Genomic DNA, 13,427 nt, shown 5'->3' on the forward strand with positions numbered 1-13,427 from the left:
GAAAGATGAGGCGCTCTGCTCCCGTAAATCTTTACAGTCTCGGAAACCCTGTGCAGGGTCACTATGAGTCGGAACCGACTCCATGGTACTTAACAACAATGTATAACAAAAATGGCTAGAAAACATGAGGGAATTCAGTGTCTTTATTTACTTTTGAAGTATTTAATTTCCAACTTCTGTTTATTGTTGTTTTTGTTAAGTGACGTCGAGTCAGTTCCAACTCCTAGTGACCCTGAATAAGGTTTCTGAGGAGTAGTTGGTGAGTTTGAACTGCTTACCTTGCAGCTCAAACTGACCTTGTGGTCCAGCAGATTATCCTCCTTTCTGTTTACCAGTCCTTGAAAAAATCCATTTGGTATAAAAATAATGAAAACATTGCCACCTCAAAATAATATCTTCTGGAAGAAAGAAAAATATGAAGTAAAAAAATGCAGGACTCCAAAATCACATTTACCTTTCCGTGGACTAAATGAACAAGTACAGGTCTTTGCAGAGCTTCCAAATTTTCCTTTCCTATGATTTTGGGTGTGTTTTTTCCGTTGAAGATGTTCTTCTCCCCTCTTTTCTGATTGACATTTTCCACATTCACATCATTCATCTGAAGTCATGAAAATAAATCTATTAGAAAAATGTCTCATGTCTATTTCCAAAGAAGTCTCTTAGAAAATAAACAGGTAAATGAATAGATAGGGTGAGATCATAGTTGTTGTTGTTGTTGTTGTTTTTGTCTTTTTTATATCCATACTTCAAAGGCCCTCAGAATTAATTTTAAAAGAACAGATAAAATATTCAAAAGTTAAATATTTGAATTAAGTCAAAACACTGACACTTAAAGAAATCTGTGATGTCAGGCTTACAATATTGTGACTTACATATGACTCTTCTATGTCACTCTCTCTCCGTTCATTCTGAACTGTTTCTGATTACGTGGTCTTCTTTTTTGTTCCAGTTATCTGGAACAAATCTTTCACCATTCTACTTCACCTATTTTTTATAAAATTAGAAACTTTTCTAATTATTGAACAATGTTTCTGCAGAATTCTATTGTGAAATGGCTCAGCGAGATGGATAATGAAGTTGGAAGATACAATAACTACTAAAGACTGCCAGAGAAGCAATGATTGCTTGGTAAATGTATTGCAATAACATCTCGTTATAGATATACATCAGTTACAGTGCAGCAAATCTTGTTCCAACTATTTGGTCCTAAGTACTTGTTTCAGACTAACATGTAAAAGAACAGTCAACTTTACTAAAGGTTTCTATTGCCTTTCGGTTCTTGAAAATCAAACACGGACTCAAAATAGCTTAAAATTGGGAGAAGCCTTAGAAGCCACCCAATTCAACCTTTTTTGCCTTAACTCATCAACGCTATACCATCATGACCAACCAAGCAACTGCTATCAGGGAACGCCTGGTAAACTTACAGATTAGGTTTACTCCCTCATTGATAATTTCACATTCAGGCACCTCCTATTATTTCTCCTCTTTCAATTAGAATTGGCTCAATTGTTTTTTATATGATGTGGATTTTAGACTCCTCACTCACTCCTAGAACACTTTAAGTAGATTCTACTTTAATATTTCAATCTATACAATATATAGAGCTGGACATTATATTCCAATTACTCACTACCATATACCTTCTATAGCCTTCTTCTATGATTTAAAGAGAGTAGATAATGTTTGATTAGCAAAAACCAAAATTGTAAATCTACTTTAGTGATCTATAACAAATCAAATGGGCATATAGCCAAGTACACAAAACAAGTATTACTGAATAGTAGATGTCTCAATAATTTTGGTGACATTGAGTTTTTGTGCCTTTCTGGTTTGGAAATGCCCACCGTGATTTTGATCAGTTGGTCATCATCCCCATCAGGATTCCTCCACAATAAGACAGCATCGACACTGGATGAAATTTGGTAGCCCACAGTGTCTTGGAGTTTTCCTTTTCCTCGATCAAGAAAAACTTCAGTGGAGTATGAGAGTTTGTATAGCCGATCATTATTGAGTGAGAGACCAGTGGTGTGACCTGCAAAGAGACAGTAATGTAAGCAAAGTTTTAGTCTAAGGTATCTTACTATCAGTGTCTAGCACTTTGGTGCCCAGTGGAATCTTAGCAAATATTTGTTAAATGAAAGAACTAGGCTCTGACTCAACTTTCCAACTGCTGAAATCATTGACTTGAAAAACAAACAAACAAACACCCTTTCATTTCAGAACATGCTATTTGGTATTCCTAAAAATTAAATGATCTATCTAAGTATTGTTCTGGTTGAACTAAGGCATTGTTAATGCCATTATATTATTGTTAGTTATGTGCGCATGATTACAAGTAGAGGTCCTGTTGAGATTTGCTTCATAAAATTAATAACAATCATTTTAATTAGCATATTAGTTACATGCAAAAAGATCAATGCTAAGGTAAGTTTAAAGGTTAGAAGTAGTTTCCTTGTTTAATTTGACAAAAGAATGTTCTTCCAATGTATTTACTCTGTTAATTTAGCAAGCATAATTTTATTACAAAACTATATTTACTATGTAATTTTTAAATGAACTGTCCTGTTGTTTTTGTTTTCCTTGTTTGCATTAAGCAAATGCTCTGCACAAGACCTCTTTAAAGTGTTGAAGAGCAAAGAGATCAGGTTGAGGGCTAAGGTGCACCTGACCCAAGCCATGGTATTTTATATAACCTCATATGCATGCAAAAGTTGGACAGTGAATAAGGAATTTCGTAGAAGAACTGATGCATTTGAGTTATGGTGTTGAAAGAGAATATTGAAAGTTCCATGGACTGCCTAAAGAACAAACAGATCTGTTATGGAAGAAGTACAGCCAGAATGTTCCTTAGAAGCCAGGATGTCCAGACTTTGTCTCTCACACTTTGCCCATATCATGAGGGACCAGTCACTGGAGCAGGATATCATATTTGGTAAAGTGGAGGGTTGGAGAAAAAGAGGAAGACCCCCGACAAGATGGATTGGCTCAGTAGCGGCAGCAATGGGCTCAGGTGTAGCAACAATTGTGAAGTTGGCCCAGGACTGGGCAGTGTTTCATTCTGTTGTGCATTGTTGTTATTGTTAAGTTCCAACAAGTCAGTTCTTACTCAGAGCAACCCTATATAGGGTTTCAGAATAACATCTGATGATTTTGAATAGCCAACCTTGCAGTTCAAACCATCCTTGCAATCCAGCGCTAATCCTATAGCACCACACCAGGACTCCAGTTAATTATAATGAGCCACGATAACTCCTCCCTACCCTCAGGAAATTATGCATATGAAAGAGGGTTGGGACAACTAGGTGGAAAGCAAGTTAGTTTGTAAAACCAAAAAATTAAGAACACCTCTGTAAAGTCTTTACTGTCTGCCTAGACAGAAACAATCTCCATTGATGCCACCACCTACTGCAGCACCCACAGCCCAGAGAAAAAATGGTCCAAATACACTCTCTCTAATAGCGAATTCTTATCATCGGAGAAAAGATTAAAGTTGTCAAGGACCTCATTCTTGGATCAACTATCAACAGTCATGGAAGCAGCAAAGAAATCAAACAACATATTGCATTAGGCAAATCTGTTGCACAAGACCTTTTTAAAGTGTTGAAGAGCAAAGATGTCAGCTTGAAGACGAATGTGTGCCTGACCCAAGTCATGGTATTTTCAATAACCTCATTTGCATGCAAAAGTTGGACAGTGAATAAGGAGGACCATAGAAGAATTGATGCTTTTGAGTTATGGTGTTGGAGGAGAATATTGAAAGTGCCATGGGCTGCCAAAAGAACCAAAAGATCCATTATGAAATAAGTGCAGCCAGAGTGCTCCTTGGAGACCAGGATGGCCAAACTTCATCTCTCATACTTCGGACATATTGACATGAGGGACCAGTCATTGGAGAAGGATATCATGTTTGATAAGGTGGAGGGTCAGAGAAAAAGAGGAAGACCCCCAGTGAGATGGACTTGCAAAGTGGCAATATCAATGGGCTCAAGCGTGCCAACAATAGTGAGGTTGGCCCAGGACCAGGCTGTGTTTCGTTCTATGAGTCGGTACCTACTCAATGGCACCTAACAAAATAGTTAATTCTTCTCTTTATTTCACATGTTTTAACTCATTTAATCCTCACAAAAGCCTAATGGTGTAGGCAATGTCAGCAGTGGAGTCAGGATTTAAATTCAGACTGTCTGGCACTAGAAACTAAGGTTTGGCCTGTCCTATGTTGTTGCTGTTGCTAAGTGCCATCGGTGGGTTCCCATGCATAGTGACCCTGTATAGGGTTTCCAAGGAGCAACTGGTGAGTTTGAACTGCTGACCTTGTGATTCAAGCGATCTTGTGGCCCAGTGCCTGTCCTAATGAATTAATTCTTAGAAATTTCTAGGAATGGAGAATGATTCAACCTAAAGTTTTACCTGTCCTATACTGCTCTAAGGAGTCCTGGTGTGGTGCTATGGATTGATGTGCTGGACTGCAAGGTCAGTTTGAATGACAAGGTTGGCAGTTCAAGTTCACTACCCATTCCTCAGAAATCCTTTACCGGGTCGCTATGAATAAAAACCCACTCCACGGTACTTAGCAACAACAATATACTGCTCTAAAACTTTAAGTTGAATCCTTCTCCTTTCCTAGGAATTTCCAAGAATTCATTCATTTACTCGCCAAGATATCCTGAGCACCTACTAAGTGGTAGGTAATGTTCTTTGCTCTGGGGCTATATCTGTTAACAAGCAGACAAAGTCTCTACTCTCATAGTAAATTCCATGGGAAGATGGACAGATTTAAAAGAAAAAGTAAATAAGCAAACTATATAGTATGTTACAATGAAGAAAATGAAACACAGTAGGGAAATGGAAATGCTGGAAAAAAGACTTCTATGCAAAGGTCATATTCTATGCAAAGATTTAAAATCAGCCAGAGGAAGAATGATTGCATTCCTCACAGCGAGAATAACAAGTGAGAAGGCTCTGAGGAAGGCACACAAAGGAATAATGGAGAAACAGCAAGGAGGCCAGACAGTCTGAAATTGAGTAAGTCAGAGACACAGAGGTAGACAATGAAGTCACATAGATACCTACAGTCATGGAGAAGTGGTGGGAGGACACGTGTATTGTTTTGGAGTTTGTCTCTGAGTGAAATGGGAAGCAACCAGATAGTTTGTTGTGGTAAAGTGAAATGATATGGCAAACCTTCCAAAAATGGGGACAGATTAAGAAATTAAGAAAAGCCAGGAGAGGGAAATGGGAGAGTAGATAGCCAAGTGTGCACACCTAAAAACAGACAGTGACAGTGTCCAAGCAGCAAGTCAGGCAGAACCTGAGGTATGAGATACAAAAAGCAAAGGTCTGAGGAAACACCTTGAAGGAGATGAAGTCTCTGAGTCTCTCCAGACTTCCATCTCCGACTCTTGCATTTTAACCTGGGACTCTTCTACTGACTCACACACTGGATATCTGATCAAGGAAGATATTTTGGGCAGGAAGGCCTTCCTTTTGTGGCACTTCTCAATTTATTGGTAGGATGTAAAGGAAATAAATATTGACTTATTTAATATTCACAGCAATCTTGAAAGGTAAGCATTATTCCAACAGTTAATGGAAACGGATTGAATTAGACTTTATGTTCAAGCCAATAGCAGCATGATATAGAATTTTACTGAAATCCAAAGTTTTGTGTCTTTCTTCCTTTCTTTGGAGTAGGGTTTTTTTGTGTGTATGTGGAAACATACATAAGAAAACATACACAGTTCAACAATTTCTGCAAGTACAATTCAGTGACATTGGTTACATTCTTCAAGTGATGTCCTCTTTCTCAACAACCATTTCTAAATGATTTCACCATCATTAGCACACATTCACTGCCCCCCTAAGCTTCTCATCTATTCTTTCACATTCCTAATGTCCATTTGATCACATACACATTAAACATGCTTTCTGATTAAAATAAATATGAAAACTCTATGGGAAGGTGATTTTCCTTAAATTTCAACGTATCATATTATTCTTTTTTCTCATATTTTTTTTCCCTTGTTGTTGTTTGGTGCCATCAAGTTGGTACCAACTCATAGCAACATTATGCACAACAGAACGAAACACTGCCCTATCCTGGACCAACCTCACAATTGTTGCCACGCTTGAGCCCATTAATGCCGCCACTTTACCAATCCATCTTGCTGGGGGTCTTCCTCTTTTTCTCTGACCCGGTACTTTACCAAACATGATATCCTTACTAGTCAAAAATAAGAAAAGAAAGAAAATGAACTACATTACATTCTTGACTGTCATTTAGAGGTTTTAAAGTATAGGAAAGAAGGGCTTTTGTTCTCCCAAAACGTTTTTGTTTTTTTTACCAAAGACATAGTTTACCATGGCTCAAATAAATGTATTTGACTTTAGAGTTGTCCTCGCCATCCTATCCTATTTAATGAGCATTTCTCTGTTTATGTTATTCAAATCTGGCAACACTAAGCAATGGAGGTATAGACTTAACTTAATTCTGTTCATTTTATATTGCTGTTTTAATTTCTTTTTAGGATGTTGTTCTTTACAGTATGCAGGACTATTTTGTAATGGATATTAGATAAAACCAAAAGAGAAATTAATTTTAACAAATAAGGAGTACCACTTCAATTTGCTCTTCAAGTGCATTTAGAATTTTTTTAAGTGACTTAAAAGTGACCAAACTCTTAGTTTTGAGCCTTTTAAGAAATGTCTTAAAATAGTCATTGATCAAATTTAGGTTGATCCAACAGCACAGTTCACTGACAAGAAGACAAAGTTGAGATAAGTTAAAGGTGAAGTTTGAAGAGATTTCCAATTGTGGTACAATGATTGGAAATGGAGTTTAAGAATCCAGCAGAAAACTATCTAAAGTCAGAAGTAAGAGTAGGACAGAGTTTGAATCAGGGGAAACTGGAAGCTGATGAATATGAATGGACTGAAAGACTATAAGTGAAGGAATTGTTGTTGCTGCTGGTCAGTGCCATCAACTTGGTTCCAACTCATAGTGACCCTATACAGGGTTTCCAAGGAGTGGCTGGTGGATTTGAACTTCTGTCCTTGCAGTTTAAAGCAACCGAGCAGTGCAATGCTTATCCTACAGCACCATACTATGAATAGTTCAAATGTAAAGGTTACCAGATTAAATAGAAAGCTTATGTGTGGTTATCAAAAGTGAAGGTACTATAAAGAAGACTGGAAGAAGGCACTGAGAATAGATGCACCATCACAAAGTATAATTAAGAAAAAGTAAGGAATCAATGTCACTGAATGGAACATGGAGAAACTGGTGGATCTGTGTATGTTTTGCCATGTATATTTTTAATAACAGCAAAATAAATAAAATTATATAAGCATTGGGCTGCTCACCAGAGGTCCACTATTCAAACCTACCAGCAGCAGCACTGCCACGATTTTACAGTCTCAGAAACCCTAGGAGTAGTTCTAATCTGTCCCATAGGGTTTCTATCAGTTAGAATCAACTCGATGGCAGTAGGACAAGCACTGAACTGCTAACTGCCAAGGTAGGCAGTTCAAATCCACCAGCTGCTCCTCAGAAACCTTATACAGGGTTGTTATGAGTCAGAACTGACTCAACAGCACTTAACAACAGCAATATGAAGGGCATTGGTAATTCAGTGGTAGAGTTTTTGCCTTCCACATGGGAGCCATGGGTTCAATTCCCCACCACTGCTGCTCAAGTGCCACCACTAGTCTCTCAGTGGAGGATTATGTGTTTCTGTGCCACTGAAGAGGTTTCAGTGAAGCTTCCAGAGTAAGACAGATTAGTAAGAAAAACCTGGCAATCTATTTCCAAGTATCAACCCCTACAGGATGACAGTAATAGGATTTTATGATTCAGTTGTGAATACTGTTAGCAGGATTAATTGCACTTGTCACAGCTGTAATTGTAGAAGATGTGTAACTAAAAGGAGGGTGTAGGTTATCTTTCATTTCAGGAACAGACAATCACAGGACCATCAAGAAGTAAGAGGATAAGTGGAGTGTGAGATCTCTACCTAGAAAAGCAGCGGCAGCAAAGACCGTGGCTGTGCGCCTTCGGGAAGGAGGCTGGCTGGCAGAATGTGCCCTTTGGACATTTAAATGAATATATATTTTTCATGTTGTGTGTGTATATCAAATTTTTTGCCTTGCTCATTCGTGAAATATACGATGTCAGTGGGGAGCCACAGGGAGGAAGTGGGATAAAAATTGTTGCAAGGAGGGGATTTTATAATCATTGAAATGAAAAAAGGTATATGGTTTGCTGAATGTAGAGCTGATGATCTTGTCTATAAACCTTCACCCAATTAACAATAAAAAGTTTTTTAAAAAATCAACCCCTATGGCTTACAATGCTTTGGCTTTGGAGGATAAGCACTGGACTGAAGACCACACAAGTCAGTGGCTGGAGCCCACCAGCCCCTCTAAGGGAGAAAGATGAGTCTTCTGCAGCTGTAAAGATTGACAGCCTCAAAAAAAACTATACAGGGTCGCTATGAGTCGGAACCTACTCAGCCACACTTAACTATAATAAATAGATCACAAAGATCCAATACCTTTATCTGTGGATCCTCCACGAGATACTCAATGGCAGTTAACAACTACAGGGAAAATGGGAGTCTTTAGAATGCTCACAATCAGCATATTGCTTCTAAACACTAATTTTCGTGTTTAGAATCCCAACCTCTCCTCCATAGTTGGGAATCTGTCAAACAGTGGCATTTGTGATTTAAATTAGAGAAGAGTTTTGAGATGATGCATGGGATGATGGCCTGATTTTAAGGTGGACTCTTTATAGTACTTTGCTAGTTAAATCATTATAAAAAGCAAAAAGTCATCATAAAATCATGATACTATCTAATGCAAATGCATATCGGATCTAGATTGATAGACAGCTCTCAAGTTCTGTATTTTTTATTTGTTATATTTGGTATAAACATCTTGTACCTGGAAGCCAATGAAAGGTAAGCTTTAGGCCTCCTTACTTGCCCAGGATCCTCCCAAGACATTGGAAGAGGGCCCTTACTAAGTGTACTCCTATTATATCTTTTCCCAGTAAAATGTTCAAAAGCAAGTTGTTTTTTATAAGCCTCTCTCAAAGACGTCCCCTAAATTGCATAGTCGTCTAATTCTGACAATCTGGATTTGCATCTGAGCTTATTCACAATGGGCTGTAGTTATTTATTGCATTCTAAGACATATTTTCCTGTATATCATTGCTCTGTGTATGTGTGTGTAAATAAAAGGGGGCTTCATAAGTCCATGGGAATAGTCTATTGTCTTTTAATTCCATTTCCCCATGAACTTTAAAAAGCACTCTTGTATTTGTATGAGGAGCTTTGGTAGCACTGTAGGATAAGTACTGGATTGCTAAACACAAGTTCGGCAGTTCAAACCCACCAACTACTCTTAGGGAGAAAAATGAGACTTTATGCTCCTGAAAAAATTTACAGCCTCAGTAACCCTATACAAGGTAACTGTGAGTGGGAATAAACTTGATGGCAGTGGGTTTTGTGCTTTGTATGGAGTCCTGGCGTGGCGCTGTAGGTTAAGCACTTGATTGTTAACAGCAAAGTTGGCAGTTCAAACCTACCAGCCACTCCTTGGAAACCCTATTCAGAGTCAGTATGAGTGGGAACTGACTGACAGCACTTAACAACAGTAATTCTTTTTTTATAACCTTTATAAATGAATGTATTTGAAAATTAGTCTTGCTGCTGTATTATTGAAATCACTCACATTTCAGATCCTCAGCAGTTTATTTAATACTATTTAATAAAATAGTAAGTTCCCCATGTGACAATTCTTAGTCGGGTATCACTTGCTTCTCATCTGAAGAAATTTTTCATGACTCAGAACCTTATTTTTAAAGACGAAATTTAAAAGAAACTCATGAAAAATATATTTAACTCAATAACCTAAAGTGTGATTTGCTTCAGAGAAATAAACTTAGCCTACCATTTACTGCTCCAATAATAAAGACTATCTTTAAATTTCTGACACAAAAATCTTGAGATCCAGTTTATGATCAAAAGCCAAAATGATCCCAAAAGCGTTTTTAGAATTTATAGATGAATTGTTTTCTATCAATTACCTAATCAACAGCAGCAAACAATGATAATACACATTAGTTTTTAAAGTTGGACTCCATCATACTAAGTAATATGTTTTAGAACAATTGGTTTTAACAGAGTGCCTCCTTAAGAGACTCTAAAAAGTGAATTTTACATGAAATAACATTTAGATATCCAAAGTTTTTAATATAGCTGATTTAAAACAAGATTTCATTAGTATTACATTTCATAGGGCTTTTCAAAAGTATTCCTCATATTTTTTCCCTCCAGACTTTCTCTGAAGGATGTATTTTTAAAAAATCAATTTTGTCTTAATATAGAAGCTATGACTAGCAATACTATTTTCAAATATTGTTACTTTTTTCTTAAGTCTTTATCATATAGCATAATGATTATTTCATTCAGCTATCCTCATTCTATCATTTTTGAATGGCAGTGGAATTAAATGCATTGTTTTAACATTTCATTCATAATTCCTTGGCAAGTCAAATGCTTTTCCACTGAGTCTAATTCTTCCTGGTGTCACATTGCTAAGCAACTAGAAGGAAATTTAGGAGCTTTTTTTAAAATCTGCTTTTACAATTCAAATAAGGGAACAGCACTCAAAGACTGACCAATAGGTAACAATAGCTGGCATCTTTTTTCTCCTCTTTTAAAAAATAGAGCACGAATGGGAAACTGAAACAAGGAACACACTGGGCTGAGGAACTGAAGACTCAAAGGGACCTTTGTTTCCTTAATGTATGTAAGAATTTGAATTTGGTTTCATTCCAATCCAGTCATGCCTTCACAAACATTCTTAAATTACATAGCTTGGAAGATGGTTTCATGAGGAACTCTCACAATAAAAACACACACACACATTTTTCCTCCCAAAATTAAAGTTTAGCAAAAGACAACACAAACTTACCTTTAACAGAAGCTGAATATGAGGAAATGAAGCAGAGAAAAAACACAGCAAGAAGAATCATATTGACTAGCTAGCTACCCTTGTGTGCATCCAGTTCCCAACTACGAGTCACTGAGAAGTGGAGTCTTCAGAAGGCAGCCCAGAAAGTGATCCTCCTCAGAATCTGCAACAATAATGTTTATCTATGGAGAAAGGTCAGATTCCAAACTCCAAAATCAGGACCTAAGTTCATCCAAGTGCTCACTATTAATGATTAAACTTAGGTGGGCTGCTGTTTTCAATCTCTCACTCTTCTTTTTTTTTTTTTTTTTTCCACTCAGAAGGAAAATCAAGAACGTTTTGATTTCTGAGAGCCAATCCAAACCAGTCCTATGTTTCTATAACTGCAGCAATACTCAGGGACATTTAAGGAAAAAGTGCTCATGGGATTTTCTGTCTAATATATAATCCTATAATTGACTATCTTCACATTTCATCAGTTTATGTGGGAGAGTCATGGGGCGTCTCAAACTCAGTTTAACTGATTTTACTATTTCTTGTATACATATATGGTGGTGGTGGTTGTGTGTCATAGAGTTGGTTCTGGCTCATAGCAACCCTGTACAGGGTTTCCAAGACTGCAAATCATTACAGAAGCAGAAAGCCTCATCCCTCTGCCATGGAGCAACTGGTAGATTCAAACTGATGACCTTGCTGTTAGTAGCCCAAAGCATAACCCACTATGATACTAGGGGCATGCTCTCTCTCTTTTACATGTATATATAAATTTACTTTTGAACTTTTTACTAATATTTGCAAGCTATTATAAAAAGTATCTGAGTTTTAGGATTTAAGTTGAAATTTAATCACACACCACAATCACTTCAAATTACTCATAATACTAAAGAGAACTTTCATCCTGAAATCTCAAAGATTCTCCTTGTTGTGGTGGTGGTTAAGTGCCGTTGAGTTGTTTCTGACTCATAGCGACCCTGTATAGGGTTTCCAAAACACAGCTGGTAGATTTGAACCACCGACCTTGTGGTTCAAACTGACCTTAAGGTCCAGCACATTATCCTGCAGTACCACACCAGGAGTTAAACTATATGGAGTTGAAGAAACCAGCTTTGTCTATCTTTAATTTGAGGGCAGTTGTGGCTCAATGGTAGAATTCTCACTTTCCACGCGTAAGACTCAGGTTTGATTCCCAGCCAATGCACTTCAAGTGCTGTCACCATTTGTCAGTCCATGGAGGCTTGTGCTGCTATGATGCTGAGCAGGTTTCAGCAGCATTTGCAAACTAAGGGGGGAAAAAAAGCCTGGTAATCAACGTGTACTTCAAAAAATCAACCAATGAAACCCCTAGGCATCACAGTGGTTCGTTCAATCCCATTGTACCTGGGGATGTCATACATTGGGAGCTGACTCAACCGCAACTCACATCATTTAGGTACTAGCATTTTTTAGCACATTTGGGTACATCATAGTAGACCTATCATTGTACATCTCTGTTTATATTGATGACAAGAAATACTTGTTTGAGTGCCCATACTGGCGAAATGGAGTCCTGTGTTTCTGCGTCTCATTTCTAGGTGTACAGGAGAAGTCCCAGCCCTTAGACTAGCATGGTTAAAGCCATGCTGACTGAACCATAGCTGCTATAAACAAAAAATTTTTAAATGAGATAATTGGGGGGACATATGGGAATTATTGGGCAAAGAAGCGAATAAAGTTCTGGGGAAAAGCTATTTTAATGTATTTTTAAATATTTACGGCCATGTTCCAATCTAAAACAAGTCACTGAATCTACATTAGTGTCTCTCAAAATCCTTCTTCTAGAATCCTAATCTGAAACCTAAATCTTCTAGAAAATCCAGATAAAAGACAGCAGACTTAACAGGGAGGACTACAAAATAAAATATAAAATATAAGAATCTCCAAAGTTAAGCACATTTCCTTTATTTTTGTTAAGTTTTTATTGTGAATTACGTGGGTTTACATGGGAGAACATCAGTTTTACATTCATCCTATCATATTTTGTTTCATTGTAATGATCACAATCCCCTCCATGCATCATCAAATAACCAAAGGGTACATCCCACAAGACCGCCCCCCAGCCTTCAGCATACAGCCCCTTTCCCTTCCTGAGTTCAGTGTTTCCAGCCACTCCATCTGTCCACGTCATTGTCTCTGTCTCCATTCCTGATATCACTGCCTCTCTAGGTAGGGTCACGCTCTCAGCTCTTCTTACTTGATGGTCCCAGGGACCTTGCTCCTGGGCTGCAAAATCAATCACTCCCCTCCTTTTGTCAAAAAACATCTACCTCTACATTTTCGACCCTCATAGTCAGTCCTGATGGCAATTGTTCACTATTGTAACACAAGAGTCTTATCCCCATTTCTTTTCGCCAGCCTGATTCCAACAGAATGGAAATCATTCAGTGGAGGTTCTACCTACCCCTGCCCCA

General features: G+C 37.7%; 1 protein-coding gene across 1 annotated transcript in view; it reads right to left on the reverse strand.

The window, feature by feature from the left end:
- The window catches only part of MTTP (microsomal triglyceride transfer protein), a 65,357-nt gene extending 54,316 nt beyond the window's left edge, over nucleotides 1–11,041 (reverse strand). Inside the window, exons 1-3 of the mRNA XM_006876378.1 lie at nucleotides 10,981–11,041; nucleotides 1,848–2,035; nucleotides 455–598 (exon numbers count right to left, since the gene is read on the reverse strand). Of these exons, the coding sequence (XP_006876440.1) occupies nucleotides 455–598; nucleotides 1,848–2,035; nucleotides 10,981–11,041 (393 nt within the window). The remainder of the gene's footprint in view (nucleotides 1–454; nucleotides 599–1,847; nucleotides 2,036–10,980) is intronic.
- Nucleotides 11,042–13,427: the final 2,386 nt, after the last annotated feature.

The sequence above is a fragment of the Chrysochloris asiatica genome, unplaced genomic scaffold, assembly GCF_000296735.1.
Source record: "Chrysochloris asiatica unplaced genomic scaffold, ChrAsi1.0 scaffold00377, whole genome shotgun sequence".
Taxonomy (NCBI): Eukaryota; Metazoa; Chordata; class Mammalia; order Afrosoricida; family Chrysochloridae; genus Chrysochloris; species Chrysochloris asiatica.